Source organism: Gymnogyps californianus, chromosome 2 (genome assembly GCF_018139145.2).
Source record: "Gymnogyps californianus isolate 813 chromosome 2, ASM1813914v2, whole genome shotgun sequence".
In the NCBI taxonomy this organism is placed as follows: Eukaryota; Metazoa; Chordata; class Aves; order Accipitriformes; family Cathartidae; genus Gymnogyps; species Gymnogyps californianus.
Genome location: NC_059472.1, coordinates 148,876,007 through 148,903,805, shown reverse-complemented (window position 1 = coordinate 148,903,805; position 27,799 = coordinate 148,876,007). Strand labels below are relative to the sequence as shown.

At 38.3% G+C, this 27,799-nt stretch overlaps 1 protein-coding gene across 1 annotated transcript in view; it reads left to right on the top strand.

Moving 5' to 3' along the window:
* PRTFDC1 (phosphoribosyl transferase domain containing 1) overlaps nt 1–26,408 on the top strand; it is a 49,579-nt gene extending 23,171 nt beyond the window's left edge. The window contains exons 4-9 of the mRNA XM_050891511.1: nt 5,770–5,835; nt 20,389–20,406; nt 21,857–21,939; nt 22,355–22,401; nt 24,404–24,480; nt 25,117–26,408. Coding sequence (XP_050747468.1) covers nt 5,770–5,835; nt 20,389–20,406; nt 21,857–21,939; nt 22,355–22,401; nt 24,404–24,480; nt 25,117–25,164 — 339 coding nt within the window. The 3' untranslated portion in view covers nt 25,165–26,408. The remainder of the gene's footprint in view (nt 1–5,769; nt 5,836–20,388; nt 20,407–21,856; nt 21,940–22,354; nt 22,402–24,403; nt 24,481–25,116) is intronic.
* The last annotated feature ends 1,391 nt before the right edge of the window (nt 26,409–27,799 follow it).

The window sequence follows — 27,799 nt, the reverse complement described above, 5'->3', positions numbered from 1 at the left end:
TGTTTCAAAGTTGTGTGAGAGACATTGCTTCTCTAGTTTCATTTTTGAAAGATATTAACTGGAAAGTAATTTCTTGTCATATCTGGTCTGTTTTCATCTGAGCATTATGTTTTTTCTTAACTGAAAAACATATCTGTAGTATGTGTTAATTTGTATGCCTGAGTATACAGTTCTACTTGGGTTTTCTGGTGTTTTCAATTTCTGTTGCAGCAGTGTATTGTAGCCATGCCTCTGAAAACATATGTCCATTTTATAACAAGTCAGTTGTGTCCATCTGATGTTTCAAAGCCTCAGCTTTTCTTTACTGTATGAACTACCAAGAATTTTGTTCAAATCCTCATCATTCATTAACTTGGTAAATGTCTTCTCCCCTTTGGCTTTAATGCCATCCACCTTGTTCCCTCAGTGCCATTCAAAATGTTGCTGTTCAGATCACCTTCAAAGTTACTGTTAGTGTAGCCTACCCAGCTGCTATCCTTCCTCCAGTATCAAATGCAAGTTATTGTTTTATTGAGGTTCGTTGAGACTGCGTTCTTGATGATTATGAACCCCACACACATGAAATCCAATTGTTTTCATTATTTAGTGGGTAAACTCTATAGGTAAAATTATATTTCTGTTCCAAGAAGTTTAGAGTGTAGAGCCCTATTAATCATCCAGTGTAATGTTTTTGTAAATAATCTACAAAGACTGGTTGCTTTTTTCGTGACATAAGTTGGAAGAAATGTTAGATTGGTTGTATCTTTTCAAATCTCTCCTCAAATATATTTCACCTAAATTAAAATGAAACCTTTGAGTAAACATGCAAACAAATTATCCTGGAGTGGTAACAAGGAGAATTGTGTTAAACGTTTGTGTGAGACAGAGCCTGAGTGGATAGTTCAGGATGTTACTAATGGAAAATAGTCAAGATCATTGCTTCTTATGTGCCTGTGGTAAATGTGATTGAAAATAATTTCTTTCTGACTGCTCAGTGAGATTTTTAGGAAGAAAATATTGATCTCAACTCTTAAGCTGGGATTCATCTCACCTAACTTCAGATTTCTCACAGTTAGATGTCTAGGTGTAAGTTATTTGCTGTAGATTTCCCATATGGTGAAATAGATGATTTATGTGATGTATCTTGTTTTCCACATTGATTACGAAGGGAGCCCAGGATGCATAGATTTAGATGTCTTAACTTTCAGATACCTAAATTAGGAACAGAGTAATCCTGTCTTTAATGAAGACATTTCAAGGTCATGGGTCACCCTATGGAAACAGAAGCAGCATAGATCACGTGCAGTTAATGACAATCTTAACGGAAAATAAAAAGGTGAGGCCAAAGTGAATGTGGAGACTGAACTCTACTCTGCTTTAGTGGACGTGTCACACCAAAGCTATTGGTGAAGTGGTGCTTGACTCTTGCTTTTCAAACTCTGCCAATTGTGGATATAAGTCAGAAACCTTACAGGCAGTAATTCTGTCCTAACCATTTCACTTAGCCATTAGGGAAGGATAAGGGAAGCCTTAGAGATGCTCTATATTCAACGGCTTGAGGTTCCAAGGGACAACTGAAAGTGACAGTCTGTCAATCGCTTCTTTTTCGTCAAAACCTTCCTGGAAAACCAGTTGTAGGAGATGGGATGATGGTGCGAAGTGAGAGAGCTGTCCTCATGGGAATCCTCAGGTTAGCGGATCTTCTGTACCACCCAAGTGGCAGAAAGCAAAGTACAACAGGCCTGATGGTCACACTCTTTGTTAAGAGTTTCCCCGATGAATTTTGGGAGAAAAAGGTGATCACATTTTTTCAAAGAAATTCCATATGAACTCTGCAGACTATAGTAACTAGATGTGTGATAATGACCTGGTGTCCATATTTTGTAATTTAGTTATGCATTTAAACTGTTATGTTAGAGCTACTTTTTTGCCATGATTAAAGAATCTTTGTTTCACTGAGCCCAATATTAATGTACTCCAGATTCTGTTTCTTTAGAAGAGTAACAGATGTTCACAGTTTGGTGCAATTTTCAGATGAGCAATGCTGTTTATAATAAATTTTCCTGAGACCACCCAACTCATTTCACTTGTAACTTGAACTGCGTCCAAGCGTTGATCTCAGGAGATGTAAAAGAGATGTAATAATTCTGTGCCCCACCCAGTTCAAAAGACATGACTTAGTATAGATGGAATTTAAATATCTATACTTCCAATCAACATAGAAAGTCGAAGTTCTATCTTGCATGCCATGAAAGATGGAGGTGGAAATAGCAACATTCTTGCTTTCATTCATCAAGTATTCATAGGATCTGAAGATGTGTATTGACAAGGTCTGAATGAAATAATATTATAAAACAAAGATGAACAGGTGAAAAAGCACAACACAGCAAGTAAAAACAAAGAAATTAAGATTTATCCTGGAAAATGCAGATTTATTAAACATGGAAAAAAATGAGAAATGCAGTATTAAATATAGCTTGGGATGAGGTGTAGGGATGCGACACAATGCATCATGTCTTGTTAGAAACAGCTACAATAAATTTTGTGCTGCATTAACCAAAACATAGTGTGATTTTGATATGTCTCTATCTATCTGGGACATTATATTTAGTGTCAAGCATTTAACAGCAAAAATTGTGGTGATAGGGTTTAGGGATGTTAGAAAGCAAGTATTGAGGAACTTTGGGTGACGGAAGGCGAACCTTTAATTCATATCTCTGCATTTATAAGAAGTCCTAGAGACTCAATCATATCAGTTTTGTCAAGGTACAGAACAACTCCCAAAGGAAAAAAGAAGGTCTGAATGACTTGAGACCATGAAAATTAAACAAACCGTTCTGAATTGACAGTAATTGGTACTGAATGAAAAGATTTTTTTTTTCTTTCCTGACATTTATTGTACTTTATACTTAACATTTAGTGCAGTGTCTGAGATTATAAACTGAGAACTCAGAAAAAAGCATTGAGAGGTTCCTACGGCAACCATAATGTGCACATTATCTATATGAACATTATGATTACGATAATGTGGCATTGTGGTATTGAGTCTTGCTGTTTGGCAAGTATGTATTTTACAATATGAGTTAATTGATGAATGTAGAGATAGTTGTAAATGGCATTAAAATCAGTGATCTGAGATTGTTTTTGCAAGAGAATGGCTCTAGTGCATGATGCAAGTAATTTCTTTAAATTTCTTGAAAGCACCTTGGCTGGAGGGTTCTGAGCTGCATTTTTCTATATGGTTTTTAGGCACAGTGAATACTCAGCCCTGTCCTCTGACTGCAATCGTTCTCCAGTCAGAACACAAGGATTTTCATAATTGTGTGCAGTTGTGTCACAACAGCCAATGTGTGACTATGCAAATTGACGGGATGCTGTGATCCCCCAGCTCACAATGGCTTTTGTGTTTGCTTAACTGCTTGCCAGCAATGAAGATGCTATTTCAGCATCTTCCTTTTAGCTGGAGCCAGAAATACCAAATGCAAAGGAAACAGTGCTGCTGTGAAGGCTGCTGAAAGAGATTTTTTTTAGTTAAAAATAAATAAATTCATTAATCATTGCACCTCAGTATTATCTTTTTTCCCCCTCTCTCTTTCAACTAGCAACTAAGGGCAAACTGCCTCTTTAGTAATTCTTGTGTGTCGGTTGTTACTGAAATTCCAGACTTTCTCATTTCGAAATGAAAAAATACTTTGTCAGTGCCTTGGTTACACATGCCGTGGTAGATATTAGAAACTATCTGCTTTTTATAGTCTTATAATAGTCTTGACCTGAATATGTCCCTGACTTTTGAAGAGTGACCTGTCTTGCTCTGCAACAAAAGGCTTATGCTTTTAAGCCTGAACTTAAAATCTTCTCTATCTCCACTTTTTATTCAGTTTTAAAATAATCTTCTGAGGAAAACAGTTGCTTGCTTTGTTGTTTTTTTTCTTTCTGTTTTTCTTTACAAAAATAAGAGAAATGTTGAAGCTTATATTAGAAAACATATGGGATGTAACCTTCATTCCTGTTCTAGCTCTGTTTCCCAGGAAACAAATCAGAGCAGCATGAAAAGGATCTAAAGCTTCTAGATCCGGTGCAGAAAAAGTGAAGGCAGGTCTCAAAACTGTCTTTTAAGGCAGTGACTGCTAAGGACCTCTTACAAAGCCATGGTGTGAGAGTTTTTTGGGGAGTGGAGTTTGTGTAAAAGGGGAGCCTTTTGGTGGGTCTGCGGTATGCAAACCTGGAGAAATTGTCATCTGGGCACTTCTGCAACCTTTACTTACAGTTACTCAAAAAGGCTGTATTAATTTAGACAATCCATTCCCATGGGGACCACAAATAGTTCCTGGGGCTGTCAGATTGCTTGTAATCAAGTGGCTGCAAAGGTGCCTTGGAAGTCCCTGGACTTCTGCCACCTGGGCTGTGAGCGTGGGCAGATGCATGTTCTGTCTGCACAGGCGTGCAGCTGTAACCGTGCCGCATGGCAGGCCTGTGTGTGCTACCTCTGCTGGTGCTGCTTTTTGAGGGGAAGAAGACGACCTATAAACCCCTTAGCCCAGCATATCCTCACCTACCTTATGAGTCCTGCTGTGCCATTATTTATTTGCGGAAAAACATTTGACTTCAGAGCACTGGATTTATGAAATAAAAGCAAAGTATTCAAGTATTGCATTTTTGTCAGTTGTTTGTAATGATAAAGCTTCCTGATGTTACTAGTAAACTACAGTGTCACGTTGTGGTACTGCAGCTATTATTAAAATCGGACTAATACTGTCTTCCTATGGGTAGGGAGATTAGATTAGCACATGCACCAATTTGGCAAAAACCCCACTTATACTATACTTAGTTTTGCTCTTGCTTTCTCTGGAAAGTGTATATATATATATATAGATATACGGCCTGGCCATGACTGTATATTTTTTAATTTGCTACCTTCTTTAAGGCCTCTTTTGTCTTCCCTTAAAAGTAGGGCTTCCGTATGTCTCCCTTATGTGATCTTAACTTTGTGTGCTGCTGATAATTAATTTGAACTAGAGCTGGTTGAGAACTTTCCATCAGAATGAATTTCAACTAGAAATGTCTGTAAAACAAATTTATCAAAAAAAGAAGTTTTACTGATTTTTTTGAAAAAATACCTTTTCTAATGGGAAAATCAAAGCATACTATTCTGTTGAGTTTAGTTTGACCTGATTGGCAGTATTTTATTTTACGAAATTGACCTCAAGGATTTTATCTTTGAGTTAGTTGAAAAAGCAAAAATAAAACTCCTGAAACTGTGTGAAACACTGAAACTATTCTTGATAAAAAGTGACCATTTTTGCAAAATTCCCACCCCTCCCCAAACAGTGAGTGAATTTCTTCAAAAATAGCTGAGTTCGCTGTGTGAGTGACATGTAAGCACATTTTGCCTGTGTTTCTAAAGACTGTTCCAAAAAAAGAATGTGCTTACAGGTGTTTGGTCAAGTGTTGAGATGCTCCTGTCCACCCATTGTGAAAGGGAAAATACGTTACTCAACAGTTGTCATATTAAGAAACAGCAAGCAAGGGAACATTATTTATTTTTAAAAGTAAGATGCAACTTCTTCTAGTTCAGTAAAGCCTGGAGCTTGATGTTAGCTTAAATACAACCAGGAGATGATAGAAGCAACAGGAACAAGTGAGAGTGTGGTTTTGTCATACACCAATACTAACAAGCATTAGAAAATATTGGTAACCAAGACTGTGAAAGATCAAAAAAAAGTTAACATGTTTATAGTTATATTTTATACAGTTATATCCAATTTCACAGTTTTGTCTTTCTTCTTTCAGAATGATCAGTCTATGCAAGATATGCAGATAATGGGAGGAGATGATCTTTCAAAGCTGACTGGGAAGGTTTGTTAATTTTAAATTTAAGAAAGAAAATACATCCACTAAAAACACTGGAGAAAAGCTGTCTAATTTTGCACATGGAGTGTCAGATACTAATACTGGAATCAAAGAAATTTATTAATCTCTATTAAATTGCTGTAATGCCATTGCTTTCAGATTGCAGATGCCCAAAAAGGTCAGAATGTAGCCCCTCTATCCTAGTGGAGGGATTTCCCAATAGTTTTACATGTACCATCAGTGAGATTGTGGGCAAAATTTGTGCTGGAATGCTTCCCCTGAGCTTGTTTATGTCTTGGAGCCTTGTTTTTTCTGCCTTTGATAGGTGCATGCAGGCAAACTGCACGTTGAGTATCCCTGTTGAATTCAGCAAACGAGAAGTTTAACACAATTTTGCCTACTGCACAACGTTCAGTTGTGGAATGTTTCACTCAGATAATCAAATGGGATTTTTTTAATTTCAGCATCAGGCTGACTGAGTTTGCTTTGCACTACGCTTGAACATTGTGGTAATGAAAGAGTGGTCTGAGTCAGTGAAAAGGCTATTTTCATCCAACCATGGTAATACAAAGCAGGACTTTGAAGAGGAAGGAAGGCTGATTTCATTAGGCAAATGGTCTATGTGGAAAATGGTCAGAAATGGATTCTTTACTTATGTATTAAGGCAACTTAATACTTATCTTGTTATTTGTGCTGTACGTGCAGTTACTCTTATTAGCTGGCACTAAATAATATCAGTTTCTTCAAAGCACTCAAATGTAGCACTAGCAAACTCATTTGTTTTGTTGTTCTATAGCACACAAGAAAAAGAAGAGAAAAACTTAACTTTAAATATTTCATTAATATTAAATAGGTTTTGATGCAACTAGAACTTAAATGAAAAAAATGCTGTTGTACTCAGAATATTTTAGTGATACGTATGTCCTCAATTTGCACTTCTAAATACTTCTGCTGGGTGTTTGTTTCCAAATTATGACTAAAGTGTTAATCATGTTCTTGGGAAATAATAATTCATTTGCTACTTTCTAATATTCAAACGCTGGAGCTACCTGTTTCTCTATGATGATTTTGCATATGTTTCTCTAGCTCACAGGCAGAATTGGCAGTGCACCTATTCATCTTACCTAACATTTCTCTTTCCCAGATAGTCCAAACACTTTCTAAGCTTCCAGGTCCAGCTCCCCTTCCCCATCTTCCAATCCCAAATTTTCTTGATGAATGGTTTCTGTCATTAATATCTTTTCCAGACATACTCTTTCTAGTGTTATTTGAATTCAATGGGGCAAAACATTGTTTTCTTTCGCAGGACTTTTGTGTATTTGTGTGTCCACATGTGTATGAGGGAGAAGGAAAATTTCACCCCAAGTAGTTCTGCCCTTTCCAAAAACGGAAGTAAATTGTTTTCTTACACTGGAAATCCCAGTGACCTTTTTGTCATTGGCACAGCCCTCCTGTTCCCAGGTATGGAACAGGACATAAAATTTGGCTGTTGCGAGGCTGGGAGATACTTGGGGAGAAGACTGAACAGCAATATAGTTTAAGATTGCTGGGTAAGGAGGCTGTGATCTTGGGTAGGCATGAAGGGGCTGGTTTGGGAACGAAGGTGGTTGCTGATCAGGAAGGGAGCCCAGCGCTGGAAGCTGGGTGTGAAGAGGCTGAAGCGGAGCAGGAAGGGAGGGCTGGGACTGCCAGGGGAGCAGACTTGCTGAAAGGGCATATTCAGCGGTTGTTTGTATGTGTGGTTGCCTGAGATACAGCTGATGTATGAATAATTAAATAGCACTTTCACTATAACATGTGAGAATGGGGTTTCCTTAAGACTTATTGTACAGATTGAAAAGCTGGGATGCAAAGCTTGAGCTCAAATGTTCATACTTACACGTCTAAAGTTGGATATATGAAGGAGTGGCCTTATGTCCACGGATGCCAACTCCTCCATCTGTTATTGACTTCAGCAATTAGTGCAAGTATTCAGCACATTTTACCTATCAGCCATTTGTGGACTGATTCAGAGCCTCCTACAATCAATGTAAATCTTCCCTTGAATTGTTTTTTAGTACCTTAGTTTAGCTGCTGGCTTTTAAAACTGCTGGCTTTAGTAACCATTCTAAGTCACTGAGTGAATTAGTGGAAGACTTACTGATAGAATTCAACTTCCCTGCTTTTAAGCGAGCTGGGTGCTTCTTCTGCCTGCTTGGAGTACTTACTAAGAAAAGTTTGTAAATATATTGAAAAATTAATATGCCAGGTTACATCCCACTAACTTAATGATCACGGAAGGTGTTTTCAAAAGTGCCAGCATGGGGTCGGAATGTAAGTTCCATTAAGTTTCTGTAAAGTTAAAATCATCAATAATGTAAACAGTTTTGTAACCTGCAGACAAAAGATTCTGAGATTTTGATCTTAAAGTGCTCTTCATTAAGTAATAATACCTGGAACCTCGCCTAGCCTATAATCTTAGTGAACAACTAAATCATTTCCATGCATTACTTATTATTGGAAAAAAAGATTACTAATTATATTCATGAACATGCTGTTCTATAACAATGTTTTTTTTCTGAGAAAGCTTAAAGCAAAAAATTTTAAAAGCTAATTAAAAAGAGGCTGTTAAGGATAATAGCTCTTCAGAAGGAAGAATATCTCCTCTGTACTTCTCTACAATATGCTTTTGTTTATAAAAATATTGTAAGCCTGGGAAAAATGCATAATGACCCAAACCATGAAAAAGAGAAATATTCTGAGAAAGGAGAGTTAGCATACAGACCGTTACCTGAAGAAAATCATATACAATTTGAAATTCTTCTGTGAAGAAGGTCACAGAGGCAAGAATGAAGACTTCCATGGCATGAATCATTAATAAAGGTACTTGAAGAATGCGTCCTGATACAGCTTAAGACACTAATGCTTTGTAACTATTAATTTCTATGCAGAAAAAATATAATTTCAAAATCTCTCCTTTAATGATGCAAGTGGTGAACGTAAAGTTTCTCAGTAGCTGATTTCATAGTTAAGTAGCTGCTTAGTTTTCAATTACTTTAAAGCTGAAATGCTCATTTGGGTAAAAATTATCATTGAAGTTTGTAAAGAGGAATACATTTTGAAAACGGAGAGATAATTAATAACTGTCCAGAAAACTAGAGGCACTGTTTCAAAGCAAGATGGCTATGAAAATGTGTGTAGATGAGATGAAAGAACAAATAATATAACCCTGTTTAGTATTAATACTGTAATCATACTGTATAATACTGTAAAAATTCATAACATATTTTAAAGTATTTGTGGCATTTAAACAAAGTAAACTTGAAAACATCTAGAAACTTCAGGAGATTCAGCTGTACCAGAGTTGTGAGTTATCACTGCCATTTACCTCTTATACTTGTATGTGTGTATATTTTGTCCGAAGAGCTTTGGAGCTGGTTACATAGTCCAAAGTCTCTACTGACAGGAATCATTCTGTATATCACTCCATATGTAATATGTCCTGTAACCTTTGCTGTCTTGAAGCATTCCACATCTTCAGTACCTCTACTTAACTGCCATCTTTAGTCACTTTTGTTGTTCTGCATTTTTTCTTAATTAGATTTTATACTGTCTACTCTTCTGACAGTTGCCATACTTAACTGCTTTTTCCACAGCAAAAGACACTATTTTTTTTCTTCCCCAAAGTCAATCACCTTTCTTTGCACTTCCTTCTTAGGTAATCTGTTCTACTGTTCATCATTATTTTCTCTTTTTGTTGTTGTTCTGAAGGAAGGAAAATACAAAGAAAACTTCCCAGCCTTCCTGTCCCATTTTTCACATGGGCTCTGCTCACCCACTGTCTACCTGCTTCTACATCATACGTGTTCATAATTCTGTTGATTTTGCCTGTGTCCAGAAAATCCTCTTCTAATTCCAGATTATCAGAAAATTATACTTTTTCCTTCAAGTAAGAGAATGGAGACAGTGACCCATTCCTGCATGACTCTTAGATTCATTATGGTAATTTGCTCTACTTCTTATGCACAACAGGAGCCTGCTGTAAAGATGGCTGCAAGCAGAACATGTGTGTGTACAGCATTCAACACAATGCTCTCTAAGAACAAAACATCAGTGAGGGCATATCATCATGCCCTCCACTATGTCCCCCACTCTGTTAACTCTTGGAGATACTGAACTAGTTTTAGAGAGTTGAAGTATCTGGAGTCTGTATACGTAGACTCTTAACGCACTAACCAAGTCACTCCCATCAGGAGCTGACATTGACCAAATTGAGTGTCTAAAAAAATGTTTTTGAGATATGATATCTGTCCTTTCAGCCGTGCCATAAGACGTGTATCAGCCCAGCAGAAAAGATTAAAATCAGACATTCATGACCTTTTCTAGAACTCTGTAGAAAGCTCCTACTTAGACGTCTAATTTCTCAGAAGTCTTTCATACTATTTTCTAACGTCTTGAGGAGGTGTTATTATATGTAGATTTCATTCCTGTGCATACCGTAAAATGATTTAACTTCTAACAGCAGTCCTTGTAGCTTCCTTTGGACCTCTTCACTGAAACTCGATGCATTATTGTTTAACCTTTATTTGCTGATGGTTCTTCAGCCCTGTGGCACTGCTTCTTCAAGCCTAACTTAAGTTGTCATAAAATGTCTTGTTTAATCAGTGGTACCTGAGGTTCCCCAATTACAATGCTAAGAAGGCAAGTACTGCAGGTGTGATGAGTAAGCTGATAATCCGTTAACAATTCAGTTTGAAGAATCACATTATCAATTTACGTATTTCTGATGATACGGAGTACCTGTGAAAAGAAGGTGTCTTTAGAAATAATCTAACTGAAAATGCAGACTCGTGAATGGAAATTGAACTAAAGGGAATGAAAATACACTATTTTGTAGCCTTCCACCTCCCACCCCCCCCGAAAGAAATAGAGATAGGTAAAACAGGGCTGTATCTTTTTTTTTAGTCTTTTGTATTTTTTACTAATATGCCTTCATCTGTGGAACTGGATGTATAAAAGAACTCACCTTTTCCAGCAACTGTGTGTTCATACATACTTTATCAGCTGGTATAACTAACAATATGTTACATGTATCCCCAAATATTTTAAGAATAGTTCTATCCAAGAAGGAGAGAGGAAGGAACTCAGGATACCACTGGGGACTCGAAGATAAAAGTATTTCTGTCATTCCCAGTTTCCATGTATTTTCTCCACTTGTAAGACCACCATTACCACCATACTAAATAGGATGAAAGGTCTGTCTAGGCTTGTGTCATGTCTTCAGCAGCAGACAACTGGAATTTTATTAGGGAAAGGATATATGAAACACAGCAAGAACAGAGACTTCCAAAATCCAAGTTACATCTGGACTATCATTTTGAATACATCCAGTGCTAGAACTGTTATCCATGTCTGTGTCATCTCTTTGTAACTCCAGTTATGCCTCTAGTCCCACAAGATCCTATAGCAAGCAGTTTCATATTTAAGTAGCATGTGAAAAAGTTCTTCTTTCTTTTAAGCTTGCTACCTGCTTACCTTCAATGAGCTTTCCAAGACTTAGGTAAATCTGCCTTTTTGAATTGCTTCCTTAAAAATTTCTGCAAATCTTGCCACCTTAAGGTTCATTTTCTTTTTTTTTTTTTCCCAGTACAGTTATTTGGCCTGATCACAAACAGAGCTTTGTTTAGAGATTCCTATATTTTAAGGTCCAAAAGCACCATTATATTCTCGTCTAAACTTCTGGGTAATTAGATTGAAGGGTCCCAAATGATAATTTCTTCACTGTGCCTACAGTTTCTCTTTTGAGCTACCAACTATTTTGACTTAAAGGCTTGATGGAGAAGCCTCCATATTTTAGGCATGTTTTACCAACAGTCGAGTGTCATTGCTGCTAAAATGGTGAACCTAATTTTCTCTTCTGAATTTGGATAGCTTTTTGCCTTTCACTGTTGCCTTTTTTAATACCTTTGCCTACTAGATTGAGCAGCTTGTTCAACTATCAAATTTATATTACCATATGGTTGCATATTTGCCTACCATCCAGTCATTACTTAAGCTTCTTTTAGATAAACTAATATATTGAGAGCCTGCTGTAAAGTACTGGCATACTGTAGGATGTAAATGAGACGAGGTTTGAAGGTAGAATTAATAACAGGAAATTAATACTAGGCAATTGATATAGTTGGAAGAAACAAAATTTTAAGCATGCAGATCCTTCTGTTGGTCTGAACAGAATCAGCAAACTTCAAGCTAAATACAGATTGGGAGAAACTCTTAGTTTTAACCTAATGTGGTAATCAGACAATTTGGGAGAAAAAAGTGATTGCCCTACGTGATCACCTGCGGTATGACCAAAGGGGCAGATAAAAATGTTAAGAATTCCTCTGAGCTAAAATAAGAGAGCAAATTATCAGCTGTGGAACACTGATAAATGAGTTGGAGGTCAGCTGCAGTGGAAGATTATAATGTGCCGTAAAGCCAGTATTTTCTTGAGTCCATGATTTCTAGTGCATACAGCAGTTCTGAATTTTTGTTCCCAGGCTCAGCTGTTGAAGGTATTTTGTGGTCTCTTTGAGGTTGTGGGCTGAAAGGTCAAAGTTCTGTTGTGAAAAATGTTCTCCCACTGGGAACTGGGCTGTTAATTAAATAAAAGCTACTTTGTAGCTTCCTATTACAAACCTTACTTCACTGTAAGGTGTTTTTTCCAGGTCTCAAATAATTTGTCTTTTCTCAGTCTTAAGTTCATTCTGGGTTTTTTTAACAGCTTTTTAAAAAAATTTGTGTGCATGTTATTCTACTGATTTTATGCTGAAACATTTAAGGAGAAAATACCCTCTTTGTGTACCTACCTGATTTTCTTGCTATACATGCAAGGGCTGTGTTTGTCCTCTTAGCTGTAGTATTGCATTAAGTATGGTTGTTTATTTGATTACTTAACTAGAGTTTCTGCTTTCCAGGAAATACTCCTGCTTTCTAAATTTGCAAATTAGCATTTTACCTCATTAAAATCTTACATTTTATGTGAATTCAAAGACAGCCTTTCCCTCAAACTCCTATTCAATTTCAAAGCACTGCTATTTCATAGCAATTTTTCCTTTGAAATCAGTCTTCTAAATGGAACATAAAATCAAAATCTAGAAAAAATTGTTATTCTTTTCCAGGAAGGGAAAAATAGTTTCCATAGCACTTACTACTGTCAGGCAGAAGGCATACATGATCTCATTACTCTGCTTGGTCTTGTTAGCTGACATTGTTCCATTTATTACTGACCTGTGGGAAGGTAAACAATAGAAATGTATTGACTCAGTGCCGGAGTATTTTTCAGCTTATTACAAGTCAGGATTTTTCTTACATGTATTATAATAACAACCTACTTTCTTGCCATGTATAAGCTCATGTGGCTTTGAAAAGCAGTAAACTACAAATTTTCAATTTTTGCAGGTTTCCAGTCCATTATTAAAAATTTTAAAATTCACAGATACATTGGAATTTATTATAAAAGTGAAAATGTGTCTCTCTAACATGAGAGACAAATTCACAGGGAATGCAGGGATTAGAAATTATTTCTTCTTCATTTTACATAGTACTAATATTGTAAAAAACCTCCTGCTTTTTCCAGATGTCCCAAGACATGCTGCTGTGAACCGTTTCTACTACTGTCCAAAAAAGGATATGAAAGCACAAATTTTATGTTTGCGTAGATCCCGTTCACACCACAAATATTATTTCCGCTCAGTGCAAACGTCCATGTGCAGAGTCACAAGTTGTGTGCACGCTGATCACTCAAAACCGGAGAATTTTAAACTTCACAGCACCCCTTTGCATTTGAAAACACAGTTAGAGAACAATTTTAGGGCCAGTGCTCTTTAATGTTTTTATAAATGATCTGGATGCGGGAATTGAATGTACATATGTAAGTTTGCCAATGACACTAAACCATGAGGAGCTGTGGACTCCCTCGAGGGTAGAGAGGCCTTACAGAGAGATCTGGATAGTCTAGAGAGCTGGGCAATCACCAACTATATGCAATTTAACAAGAGGAAGTGCTGGATTCTCCACCTGGGACGGGGTAATCCTGGTTATACGCACAAATTGGGGGATGAGAGGCTGGAGAGCAGCCCTGTGGAAAGAGATCTGGGGGTTTGGGTTGATGGCAAGTTGAATATGAGTCAACATTGTGTCATGGCAGCCAAAAGGGCCAGCTGTGTCCTGGGGGGTGCATCAAGCACAGCATAGCTAGCCGGTCGAGGGAGGTGATTGTCCCGCTCTACACTGCACTGATGCGTACTGTGTGCAGTTTTGGGTGCCTCAATATAAGAAGGACATCAAACTATTAGGGTGTGTCCAGAGGAGGGCAACCAAGATGGGGAAAGGTCTCAAGGACAAGATTTACGAGGAGTGGCTGAGGTCACTTGGTTGGTTCCGCTTGGAGAAGGCTGAGGGGTGACCTTATTGCAGTCTACAACTTCCTCAAGGGGGGCAGTGGAGGGGGAGGTGCTGATCTCCTCTCTCTGGTGACCAGCGATAGGACACAAGGAAATGGTATAAAGATGCGTCAGGAGAAGTTCAGATTGGACATTAGGAAAAGGTTCTTCACTGAGGGCGTGGTCAGTCACTGGAACAGGCTCCCCAGGGAAGTGGTCAGGGCCCCAAGCCTGTCAGAGTTCAAGGAGCGTCTGGACGATGCTCTTAGTCATATGATTTAGTTTTAGGTAGTCCTGCAAGGAGCAGGGAGTTGGACTCGATGATCCTTATGGGTCCGTTCCAACTTGAGATTTTCTATGATTCTATGATTCTGTATTGCACCAGCCTACTTCCTGCCAGCTACCTGGTAGAAACAGCTGTAAACACAGGATGAATCACAGTCATCCATATCTATCGGCTCCCAACCATCCCTCTGATCCATCAGCAACGAAAGCTGCTGATTCTCTTGCAGCGACTCAGTAGAAAGGTGTTTCAATCTCTGAGAGTTGAGCCACTGCCCCTTCTTTATTTGGACTAAATTAGAAATCTTTACAGGACATATTTTAAAAAACTGACTGTTCTCCGTATCTCACTGTAAGATATATTAGCACCATTATTAGATTTCTGGACAATCTTCACAGATTGTATTGGTGAAGATGGCTCTACTCAACAATTAAGCCATCATTAGTCTAGTCAACATGTCAGTAAATATTCCTATTTCATGTTCTCCAAGCTCCAAAAATAGACAGAAAATATCAAATGCACGCCAGAAAGCTGGATTACTTTTCTTTTCATGTGGTTTCCTCCTCTGCAATTGCCTCAGATGATATATCTGAAAGGACAAAACAGTCTTGGTCTATGTGGTACAGGAGCTTCAAACGTGTATACTTGAAAAAAGATCTTTTCTTCAGCATCCTTTAGCTTCCTATCGTTTGTCCAGCTATCAGTTACTGCTGTAGCACCACAAGCTGATGAGTTTCACCAGTCTCCTGCCCACCGGCTCACAGGTAGATTTCATGGTGAAGCTGAATAAGGTCTTTCACATAACTGTGACCTTTCGCAAGATATGCTGGATGCAGCCAGCTGTGCATTTAGGATGATGGTGACACTACTGATAATGTCCCAATTTGTTGTGTCCATCGCATTCTTCTTTTATCTTCCTCTATCCATCTGCTCAAGGATAAGGTAATCTATTTCAACCAGTTTAGTTACACATCACCACCATCTAGTCTTGGATACTGTACATCAAAACATTTCTTGGCAGTTTGTTCCTCTACTACTCTGCTATGCCATCAGTTTTCTGGAACCCTTCTATCAGTAGCCTGCTTCAACAGGAGAAAGGCAGGGGATAGGCAGCAATACAGTCAGTTTCCCAGCACATCATGTCATTTTGTAGGACATGGTTTCTGGCACCAGAGGATGGGAAACCTTTTTGAATGCCTTCAGTCATAAACAGAAGTTAAGTATGATGACTTTAGTCACAGTAACCCTGCCTAATTGAAACAGGGATTAATGAATCACTCTCAATGACCAGGATGCCTGCTTATTTATATATACAAAATGTTTTCATATCTAAATATTTTATAGTGGCTTTTCCACTACAAAGTCCTTACATACAGGATTTCTCCATAGCACAGAAAATCCTCATCAATGTTTTGGAAGTAATGAGAATATGCATAATACAAAACAGAATCTGTGTTTCGTGACCTAGACAACTGCCTGATTAAAGGGACTTTCAAAGGACCAAATCTCCCAAGGCATATCATGTGCAACTGTTGGACTCCTTGACTCTGAGGAGAAGAGGCAAGAATAACAGAATGCTGGTCAGACAATTTCAGGGTCCACAAATATCCTTCCTTCTCAAGTTAGTCAATAAATATGAGATCTTACACTTCAGCTCAAGTCATGAGCAGGTGACTATCAGTCTTGTGGCCAGACAAACCCTTCAGGCATGTCTGGATCTATGTTAATCTTCTTTCCTTCATATGAGTCATTTGCGATAAGGAAATGTAGACAAGATGATTAAATTTCTATTAGACGGTTGTGTAACTGGTTGGAAAGCTGTTCTCAAGAAACAGTTAATTATGCTTCACTGTCAGACTGGATGCATTAAAGCATGTTCTCCAGGGACTATACAATATTTAATTCATGATTTAAAAGATGGAATTAGCATTTAATGCTAGTGATACTACCTGGAAAAATACTACAAGATAGTATTATGATCTTAAGAAATTATTTTAAGAATTTGGTTCAAAGAATGACATGTAATGACAATAAAGATGAATACTAACTTCTCTGTTTATACAGAAGTAATCTTTTGCATAAATGCAAGTGAGGAAGGACTGACTAAGCAACAGTTCTGCACTGGAGACGATAGGTGGATCACAAGTTGCACATGAGACAACAGCATACCTTTATAAAAGATGTAACTGTTGTACTGGAATATATAGAAAGGAGGATTATTTGTAAAGCATACAAAGTGGTTCTTTTATTCTTCTTGACACTGGAAAAGGCTTCTCTCTGGTTTGGGGCACCACAACTGGAGAAGGATTCTGACCAACCAGACAGGTTCCAGAGGAGAACAAAAGAATGATCAGAAAGCTCGAAAATATAACTTGTGTGAAAATGTTGACTAATTAGGGGTTGTTTAATCTGAAGAAGAGGAAACTGAAGAAATACATCTGTCTTCAAATACAGAAGAAGTTAAAAAGAGAAGAAAATAAAGCTTTTTCTATGTCCACTGCAAAACAAGTTCAGGTCAAATAGCAACAGAAGTTTTCTAACTGTATTTTTGCTCTTAGATAATGAGGCACTGAGACACATTGCCTGGGGAAGTTCTGAAGTCCTCATCAAGTTCAAGAACAGGTAAATCAGATATCTGTGAGGGATAGTTTTAAGTTGATTCTTCGGGCCAACAGAATAGTCTTGATGACCTTTCATGGTCTCCTCAGCCCCATTTTCTATTAATGTCTATGATTTTTTTCTCACAAATTAATTAGTAAGGTCTGCTCCTCCCTTTTGGTTTAATCCCAATTCCATGGCCAGGGAGGCTACTGTCCCCTCATTCTGTCTGATTTTATGATTTCCACTTGTGAGTAAGGAAGAGAATCCCTATTGCTGCTTGTGATAGGATAGCTGAAGCAGCTGTGGTAGCAAAGAAACATATTTGTCAATCAATGAAATGTCCCAGGACTATGCTTTTCTCTTAATCTGTCACAGCCCTGTGTGCACTAATAGGCCTTAATGGCCATGACCTGTGTCACTTGGGGCCCCTACCCACACCTGTGGGCACAGGAGCCTCAGTTCAGCTCAAGCCTGGGCTTTTAGTCCATGCCTGAGCTATGCTGTATGGATACCGATCTCCAGCTCAGCTACAGCCATGCCTGTACGTTACTACAGATGTTGATCCAGACCCTAACTCACAGACTGACTTCCCAGTTTAACCTTGGACCTGTCTCATCACTATGGACCTGCCTGGAGATCAGTGGGCTGTGTTTGATCATGGTTACTCTCACTGGACCTGATCCCAACCTGTGGATTGACATCCCAGCTTGACCTCAGATCTGCCTCATCACCATGAACTCACCTGATGATATGCACTCTTGGTTGAACAAGTCTCAGGTCTGCCCGCTCGCCTCGCTGGGGCACTGTGGGGCTGGGCCCTGGCTGGCGAGGCCCCTGCACTGCCAGCTGTGTTATTGCGCTCAGCTCATGGCAGCCCTTCACTCGGGGAGCAACCAGCCTTTGCTGCACCCTGACACAGTCTGCTAACGCAGGACTTTGCAGCCCTCTGCCATGTCAGTTTTGGTATGTCCCATCTCATGCTGTAGCTGCTGGATAGGTCTTGTCACTAGAAGACTTGTGCTTTTCCTTTGGGAGGAAAATTCTTGTCAACATTATGAAGAGCAGCAAGAGATGCACAAAACTGGCAGAACGCGTCAGGATGTCAGGCTGATGTCAGGTCACCCTCTCTTACCACGTGCTACTCGCAGTCATCCTGGACTGTTTGCTGGTACTAAAGGAGTTTGTTTCCATCTTTAGTTCTGGTGAGGTTCTTTCCTTGTCAGCTCTTCTGCTCTCTCCCTGTATCATATATACATGTGTGTATGTATATATACACACATAAATATTTACATATATCACCAGCTGTGCAAGTTCCCTGGGGGATGGTTAAACCATTACTCCTGCACATAATCTTCAGGTGCCCACTGACTGAATCAAGTGATTTGCTTATGCCTCAGACCCAGGTGTCCTGGGCTAGTCTTTGGAAGTGTTTTTCCTAGTTATGACTTCATCCAGGAAGCTAGATGAGAGCCAACCCCTTTTTGGATCCAAATGGCTTCCTTCAAGAAAACGTGTGCCTGCACACCTGTCATAAGCTTCTCCTGAACATGGTTTTGGTCTCTTCATCTTGTCTAGAGGACTGACATACTTCCATTCTTTCTTGAAGGAAGAAATTTCTAGAGGCAGGGCATCTTTGGACTTTTGTTGTTAAGAGGCCTTTGACTTTTTACCTCCACAGGACTAGGTCTTTCAGATGCAGAGTTGTTTGTGTCAGCAGCTGAGAGGTTGAAAGTCAGGAGTGCCAAGCAGGATAACCACCAGTGAAACCTGTTATGAAAACACCAAAAAGGAGCCACCCTCCAAGATTAATACACATTCCACCGGAGCTCAGTCTAAATTAGTGGCTCTCTTGAGTGATATCTCCATTGCTGACATCTGCTGAACTACTACCAGGAGTTCCCTCCACACCTTTACCAAGTGTTTTGCCATTTCAGAAGCATCCAGGTATAATACAGTTTGTGGTAACATATTTCTGCAGTGGTTGATGCATGAAGCATGCTATGTCTCCCTACCAAGCACTGTGATTATTAGGAGGAACTGCAGTATGAATATAAATAGGAATAATCTATATTAATAATTTCTGTTTTGAAGATTAAAAAAAGATTTACATACCAGTTAATGCAACTGTCAAAGGTGTGTTGTTTATGAGTACACTCCCTTCACACCCTCCTTCTCCATGGTGTTTGAGTCTTTCTCAGAACTCTCAACCCTGGGATTCTGTGGTGGAAAAGGAAGTTAGACAGTCTCCACGTTATGTATGTAGCAAAGCCAACAAGCCTGATAGAAAGGAAGTGGAATGTAAGCTAATCTGGTGAATACTGCATGGTTATGAAACTATCTGTCTCAAGGTTTTGTGGGACATACAATGTGCACATGCATGTAAGATGTATACATAGATAGATAAATAGACAGATATAGGTATTTGTGAAATAACTTTCCTCTTGCTATTGCAGGTTTCACCTCAGAAAGTAGATCTTAATGCAAGATTGTAAGAGTCCATCCTTTTGAACATGTATATGATAATGCCCACTAATAAATAGATTTTTATTTCTTCTAATAAGGACATTAATTCTTATTATGCTTTTAATAGAAGAACAGAAGTCACCTTAGATATTGTGATCCTTGGAATGGCGATGAACCATTTCAGCAAAAAGATCAGCCTGTGTGATCATGCTGTCATAAGGCTTGACATCACTGCTCCTGACTGGACCACTCCCCTTCTCTTCAAGTAAAACTACTGATTTCAGCAGCAATATTTGAAGAGAAAGAGGGTGCTTCATAGTATGAGAATGGGTGGTACAACTTGGCCTGTAATCCTTTACTGTGAGGTTTCTGGGGGCTGGGGGGAGGGAGAAAGAGCATTTATTTCAGATTAAGAATATTATTGCTGTAGTCTCATATTAACATTGGAAATAGTATTTTAGTGAGCTATAGGGTACACTGTAGTACACGGCTAGACACACTGGAATGAAGTGAAGCTCATCCCATTTGGATTTCTTCCATCTAATTTTATTTTCCGAGGCTACATCCGTTCTTGCACAAAGAGGATAATCTAGACAGAGCTGAATAAAGTTGTAGCCCCTGACTGCAGGGCTTGCTCTTACGGCTGGCTCTTTTTCAGGGCACAAAAACGAAACAGGAAACTCCTTGTGTCCTACTGTGTTGTACGTATGCACATGGACCTATCTATCTTCATTTCACTTTTTCAAACATTTGTTTCTTTTAGTTTGTGAATATTGTGTAATTGTATTCCTTTTTGTTTGTTTCTTTCAGAATGTTCTAATTGTGGAGGTAAGTTGGGTGCTTATGTCGTATTGTACTTAAAGTCACATAGTCAGGTCGTGATTGTGTGTTCAGTTTCTAAAACCCATCTGTGTTTACACTTCTTTAGCTGGGAGGTGGTGAAGAGGGAGAGGGGTTGATTTGCTTAATGACCTCTCAGTCTTTTTGCAATTGCATGAGGGATCAAACTACCTTGCTGCTGCTCCAGTTGGTACTCTGCCTTGTGATACCCAGGAGTCTTTGTTTCTGTGTCACTTGATTTGTTCTTTCTATGGTTTCATCAACTCCTGTTCTGCAAGTTGTTCAGTTCCTTGGAGGACAATGAATCAACTGCAATGACACTGCACTTCTCAGTTGCATGACTTTGAAATAGTAGCATAGCCCTGCACATGCTTTACAACTTCAGGATTGTTCACAGGCTGGTTGAGAATGTCAGTCATTCTCTCAAGTCCCTGTGACTCCTGCTCATTGGCATTGCATCCTGCAGTGTCCCCTGGGGAGGGCCCATCACAGATATGTTGCTAATGTAAATCAATAGTGTTCAGTTGTAGAGGAAAAGAATGTGTCACCTCACTGGTGCTGCAAATTCTCTCTTAATTAATGTAGCTGATTCTCTTTTAAAATGTTGGAAAAGCAACTGGGACTGTTAGAGAGCACGTCAGGATCTGACTGGCGTTTCAGGCCCAGTCTGCTTGTGTGGGAAGTAAGCTGGACAGTGTAATGAAGGAAATGTGTAACTGTTGGAATGTCTTTTCTTAGCAAAGGAGGGGAAAAAAGTCATCAGCCATAGAGATGGCTGGTTACCTGAGTAGCTGGTAGGGGCTCCGTATTTGCTAATGCTAACTGCTGAAACAGAAACGAAAAATGTTCGCAGCAAATTTTGTTAATGCTATTAGATAGCTGGGGAGCAGAGACAAGGTGTTGCTAATGAAAAATCCACACCCACAGAGTTCAGGATCAACAGCTGCTCTCCGTGTCATGGTCAGTTTTGTAGCCAGGTATCTACTGATCTCATCGAGATCAGGTTGGGTGCAGCAGCTCTGGAGAATACTCATTTGTACTGGACTAATGAAACAACAAATAGGGCAGATTTAGCCCTGACATGGAGAGATGTTGACATACTGTAGTCTTGAGCATAATATGAAAACTGTGATCCCTGTATCCTTGGAGTGCCTAGAAAAGTGATCTCCAGTCCCGTGTTGTATCACAAGTACTAGAAACATAGCTATTTTCAAGAGGAAGTGGACAGTCCTTTAACTGATTATTTTATGAGTAGAAAGTACTTGCTTCAAAGAGTGTGAGCTCAATTATAACCTTTTTTGGATGTGGCTTACAATACACTGGGAAAAATACATCATTTCCACAAAATAAGAAGGTGGAACTGCTCAGTCATTGTCCAGATTTCCTCTTTTCAGCTTTCCTTTGTTTTTCACTTATTCTGTTTTTCATATTTTGTAAGGATATTGTTGGAACTGGAAGGACTATGAAGGTTCTGCTTAATAATATAGAAAAATACAAGCCAAAAATGATTAAAGTGGCAAGGTGAGTAAAACGATCACAAAAGTCAGTAATTAATTAGTCTAGCCCAACATATTTTCCAGTGGAGGTTCCCATTCCAAGATCCTGCTTTAATTCGATGCTGCAGTATCGCATGGGGAGCTCTGCAGAGGAGCTGCCTGAGTCGCTAAGAGGAGGGTGGAAGAAAGGAGAGGAAATGCTTTTGTATTGTTCTGCAGTGGCAATGACCCTTCAGCCATTTCAAGACTGGCACTGATGGACGTTGAAGGGGAACACACCCATCTCTTCCCTGCCATCAGGATGTTGTCGGGAGGAGAAGCAGAACGAGAACAGTGATTCACATGGCTCGGAAGTTTTTTGATAAAGGGAATAGTTTTTATGCATGTTATTCAGGTAAATATCCAGATTTACATGGGTTTTATTTTGTTTTTAATTACAGTTTGTTGGTGAAAAGAACATCTCAGCCTGATGGGTACAGACCAGATTGTAAGTGTTGTTGTGAAAATCTGTACATGACAATACAAGAAGTTACTGCTATTCTACCACTTGTCTTTCATATCATTCTGTGGACTGCTAGAAGCATTGTAAAGTATCAGTTGTCAATGGGACTATGGGATGCAATGGAAGGATTTGTATAATTTTGGTTTGGAAAGCCTAGCCTCCTTATAGTCTGATATTTTCTGCAGACTACTAACTTTATAGGGAAGTTATGAAAGGGTTTAATTTTATCTATGAAAAGTGAGTGTTTTATCTTCTGTCTCTGACAAACTATATAGAAGAGAAAGTCCCTTTCTTCCTTTTCCTTCCTCATTGCATCTCTTTGGAGGAGCTGCAGGATTCCATCTGAACATGAAAGGTGTTTTATTGTGACCTAGTTATTCACAAGTTTTACATTTTTATAACAGAATAACACTTTTTATTATTTTTTGAAAAGTATTATTGTTCAAAGGGTAAACAATGTTATTATCATTAAATCCCACCCCCCAAAAAGCAAAAGATAAATTGGGCTTTTTAAACTTCCTCCTGCTGCTCTGTTTGTGTCACACCAGCACCACTTCTCTGTGAATTATTGGTACTTGTACTGTGCTATGATGAAGCCATAAATGGAGCTATACCAAGCTATTGTCATTTTAGACTTATTAGAATAAATGATGTAATAACAGGTATGTGGCTAAATACTGAAAAGAATAGATCCATCTAGAAGAGATCGACCAGTATTTGCTACTGAAGAAGGCTCTGGTCAGCTGAGCTGGGGAGGAGGGTAGAAGGAGAGTAGGCAGGTGAGTACCAGGAGGCAGCATGAAGGGTCTTGATTTGGGATGTGGGAGAGAGGGAACTTTATGAAGCAAAAGTTACTCAATGTTGGGCATGGCCCTGCGGTTTTAGCCCAATAATCTGAACTGTGACCCAAACATTTTGTTGTACAACTTTTTATACCGTGGTATTTTTAACGTTTAGAATTTAATCCAGTAAATTAAAGTATATATTCGACTGGATTCACTAATGTTAAACATATAAAAAATACAATAAAATAACTTCATGAAGGGTAGCTTAATATTTTTGTGTAATAACTTGTAAAATTAAACAGGTTTTATCCTTGTTTGTTCACACTGTGATGAATTTTATAAAACATCAGAGATCACTCTTGTAAATCACTGATAGTGCTGTGTCATTTGCTCACTTACTCGAATTTATGACTCCAAAGCGTCTGTTACCCACAATTTTTAACAATTGAATAAATTCCTTACTTGAATACCTGTAAAATTTTTTATGCTGACCTATTTTTGTGTCCATAGGGTGGTGTTTTTCTCTAGTTACTTAGTGAACAATTTGGAAAGAGTCTAACTTGTTTTGTATAGTGCTGATACTGCACAGACCGTCACACTCAAAAGATACATGTTTATGCTTAGCCTGAAGTGTGTGAGTTGTATGATTCAGCTACACTGCATGCATTTAGTTTGTTAAGCATATGCGTGAGTCTTCATTAGGTTGGGGCTTTAATTTAGGAAGCATTTGACATGTTTTGGTAGCATAATATGCAAAACAGTTTTTGCTGTTCTCAGAAGAAAATATATAAATCTCTGAAAATTACTTCTGAATTAAAATTGTACTTTGTTTTCATTAGTAGTGTGATACTAGACAGTTGTCATCACACACATATACCAGTGGAGCTTCCAAACATAGGCAGAATTTTTCATCGCTGCTTTTGGCTTCCTTACGCAATGTGTCTGTTGTGCCACTGATAATTGTACACAACTTCCCTGCTCTCCACTGACTATTCACATGCCTGCTGCAAATAGTCTATGAGAGGGAACTGGGTATAGGGCTACTGCTGACCTTGATGTCTCAGAGTCAAAAGTAACATAATCTCAACTGAGTACATATATCTATAATTTGCTTGTCAGAGAACCAACACATGAATTTAAGGGCTATATAAATCTTGCCACTGATCTTGTATTGATGGTGTTTGTTATTTGTCTCAATACAGATTACGGATTTGAAATTCCAGATTTATTTGTGGTAGGTTATGCCTTAGACTACAACGAGCACTTCAGAGATCTAAACGTAAGTTTCTTAAAAAAAAAAAGTTTAAAAAATCACTGTTTTACTTTTCCAGGGTGTCTTAAATACCCCGTAATTTGCCTCCTCCCTGGGGCCTTAATGTCATGGTTGGGATCTTTTCAGTGAGTGTAGAATTCCCTGCAAAACCTCAAATAATCCGAAGGAGTCACTGCTCAGCGCTGTGAACGGTTCCTTCCCATCTCTCCCCCCTAAGAGCAGAAGTCATACCTCTCCTACGCTTCCATCTTCTGTGAGCCTAGGACTTCACAAGTCCACCATTCCCAGTACGTGCAGAGACAGCAGTAAAAAGTGAAACACAGCTACAGTTCAGACAGGTTTGGACTTTTACTGCTACGTTGCCTGCCCCTTTTCTCAGCGAGATAATGATGGAAAAAAGGTGCAAGCCTTGCCTTTGCTTCCTGTGGTACTCCCAGGGGTGGACCTCAAAGCTGGGAATTGCAAGTGGAAAAACTTGCTGTAGCTAGAAAGTGAAATCAGAATTCAATTCCAGGTCTCTGTAAAGGAAGGGGTAATTACAGGATCACTAGATTGGTCAAGCAAAAGTATTTCTGAACAATTCATTAATAATTAATAGTGTAATCAACTATGCTGTTGCAATCAGTGTTATATTTTTTTCAGCACATATGTGTTATCAATGATCATGGCAAAGCAAAATACAGAGTCTGAAGCAGTAACATCCTCACCTGAAGATTTGTAAGCTCAGTGAAGCACAAATTTGACTACACTCCCTCAAGCATCTCCCAGAAGAGCGGTTCAACTGACTTGTGTTTCTTTCAACTCAGTATAATAAGGCGTTTACTCTAGAGATACTGATTAATATTTACAGAAGTGAGAGCTCTTATCTAAAATGTGAAGAGAGGGCTTTTAAAGTTATTACCTTTTTTAAGTATTAAAATTACCACATAAGATGCCTTTTGACTAATAATTTGTCTGCCTCAAGCCTCATTGTGAATGCATCTTTTCTTCCCTCAGTCCATCATACCACCCATTGCAATTCATGTACTTCAACTGTGTTGCATAAGATCATTTAAAAGTGCCATTCTGTGCATGAAGATTACTTTACAGGATTTTATTGACTTCAGCATCCCTTTAGTCTTGGTCAGATATGCTGCTGCTGAATTGAAAGCATTATTTTGATTTAATTCCACAACTCAAAAGTTTCAGCTGAAGCTGTATGTTGTATGAGAGTACATTTCTAGCAGTTCATTACTGCCTCTTCCGAACAGAAGTTTTAACTCTCAGAATGCACTGAACTAGATTGCTGGTACAAAATGAACCTTTGCAAGACACAAGTGATCTGAAATTGGAAGATGTCATGGGTTTCGTATGTCATGTAGCCATAGATCTAACCTGTTTAATGATGTGCTGAATTTTAATCAAGAGAACACAATGCCAGGCAGGTTTCAATTTCTGCATGGTATCCTTTTACTTCTGTAGGACACAAACAAGTAAAAAAACTAACGTAGTGTTCTCCTGTGCATATATTCTTAATTAAACCTCATTAGGAACAAAAGTTTAATGCTAGTCAGACAATTATTCAGTTATGATTTGATTTTTGTAGCATGTCTAAGTTGAGACTTTTTGTAACCATTTGTCGTCTTTAAGAATACAGATCTGACAACATTGGAGAAGACTAGTATAAAAAAAGAAAAAAAATGTATTGGAAAACATAGAAAACAAGTTAACCCATGAATACTGTAGACTCTAGAGATTCCTTCCTTCCCTTATACATCGTGTTTGAAGAAGTTTGTTAACTTACATGGTGTATTAAGTGTGAAAAATTTAATTCTGTACTGTATGTAACTGTTCTGAACAACTTCCCGAGGGAAGCCAATGCAAAGTAAGTAGCTGTATATCAATAGCTTTGCTCTGAACTGTAAGAGGCAGATTGTTATTAGCTTCAGGTTCCTTTAAACTAATAAAGAAACAGTAAGAATACTTGTTACATTGCACAGTTGTTTATTTTCCTTCTTCAGCGTATTTCGCACATCCCATAAAAGCTCTTCAAAAATATGCATTTAATTGGTAATCTAAACATACCTTATGTACGTATGTATCCTGTGGCTCATAAGCTATCGTTATTTGGATAAAATACATGATGTTAATGGCATGAAGAAATAAGATCAAAGAATTATTGTGGTTGCTAGAGAAATGCTTTAGCCTTCTCTTCTTTACTCTTTTAACCTATATTTTTAAAGAGTTCTGTTGAAAAGCTTTCCCTCATAGAATAAGTTTCTTCTGTTATAGAGAAGAAAGCACACCTGTACAGCCCCTGGAAGAAGCTGGTGAAAAGAGTTTCATCTCCTTCTCTTTTATGAGAGTGTTGATTTTTTTCTCAATGCTTCTGATTTCTGTGGATTTAGTAGTATGGGCACAGAGCGTAGGCAGACATGCTTAGGCTTAGGCTTAGTCCAGGAGATCCATTAGGTTATTTCCCTTTTTTCCTCTCTTCTTAAAAAGTCACAATCCAATTCGCCTTGCTACTATGATCAGCCCTCAGCAACAACAACAACAAAAATGTAACAAGTGAATTAGTGTGAAAATATAAAGTAATATAGATGCACATAATTCAGGCTGTGTTAAAGTTGTTTCACTGGAAGATTCAGATTATTAAAATCTACATACTTAATAGAAAAGACCAGAGTTATAGAAAAGATAAGAACTGGAATGTTTCTTCAAATTCATTTTATTTCCTCCTGCCATCATATTTTTAACATTGTGATAAAGCACCATACAGATTTCACTAGTGAATTTACATGTGCAGTTGTACTGTGAATAGGAGGTGTTTTTATCTTCTAATGTCATATTTGAATTTTGTACCTTTATATATCTGAGCATGTCCAGATGTCTCAGTTGCCATTCCACATGACTCTTTGCTTAAAGCACTTCCATCTGAAAAAGCAGTTTTCAGTTACTTTAATAATCTGATTCCAAAATATCGTAAGTGTAACTGAGGGAACAGGTAATTATGCATATATGTCTGATAATTATTTGGTCTAGTTTCTTCAGTGTGCTCAGACAGTTTAAAAAAATCATACTGTTTTTCTGCAGCTGTCTCCTGGTTCAACAATAGTGTTGATTCCCTGTGTCACAATGTACTTTAACTAAAAGGCCACTAAACATTTTTTCATTTGCGGTTGCACCCTTTGACCCACAAAGCAATGTTGCTTTTTTTTTTAATCAGTTCAGCAACATCTGTTGCTGAAGAAGAGAGGATGTTCGTTACAATTGGTTATTTTTCTGGACATCGTGTTTATGCGTTTGGCGGGCATCCATTTTTATCTCAGTTTTTCTTCTCATG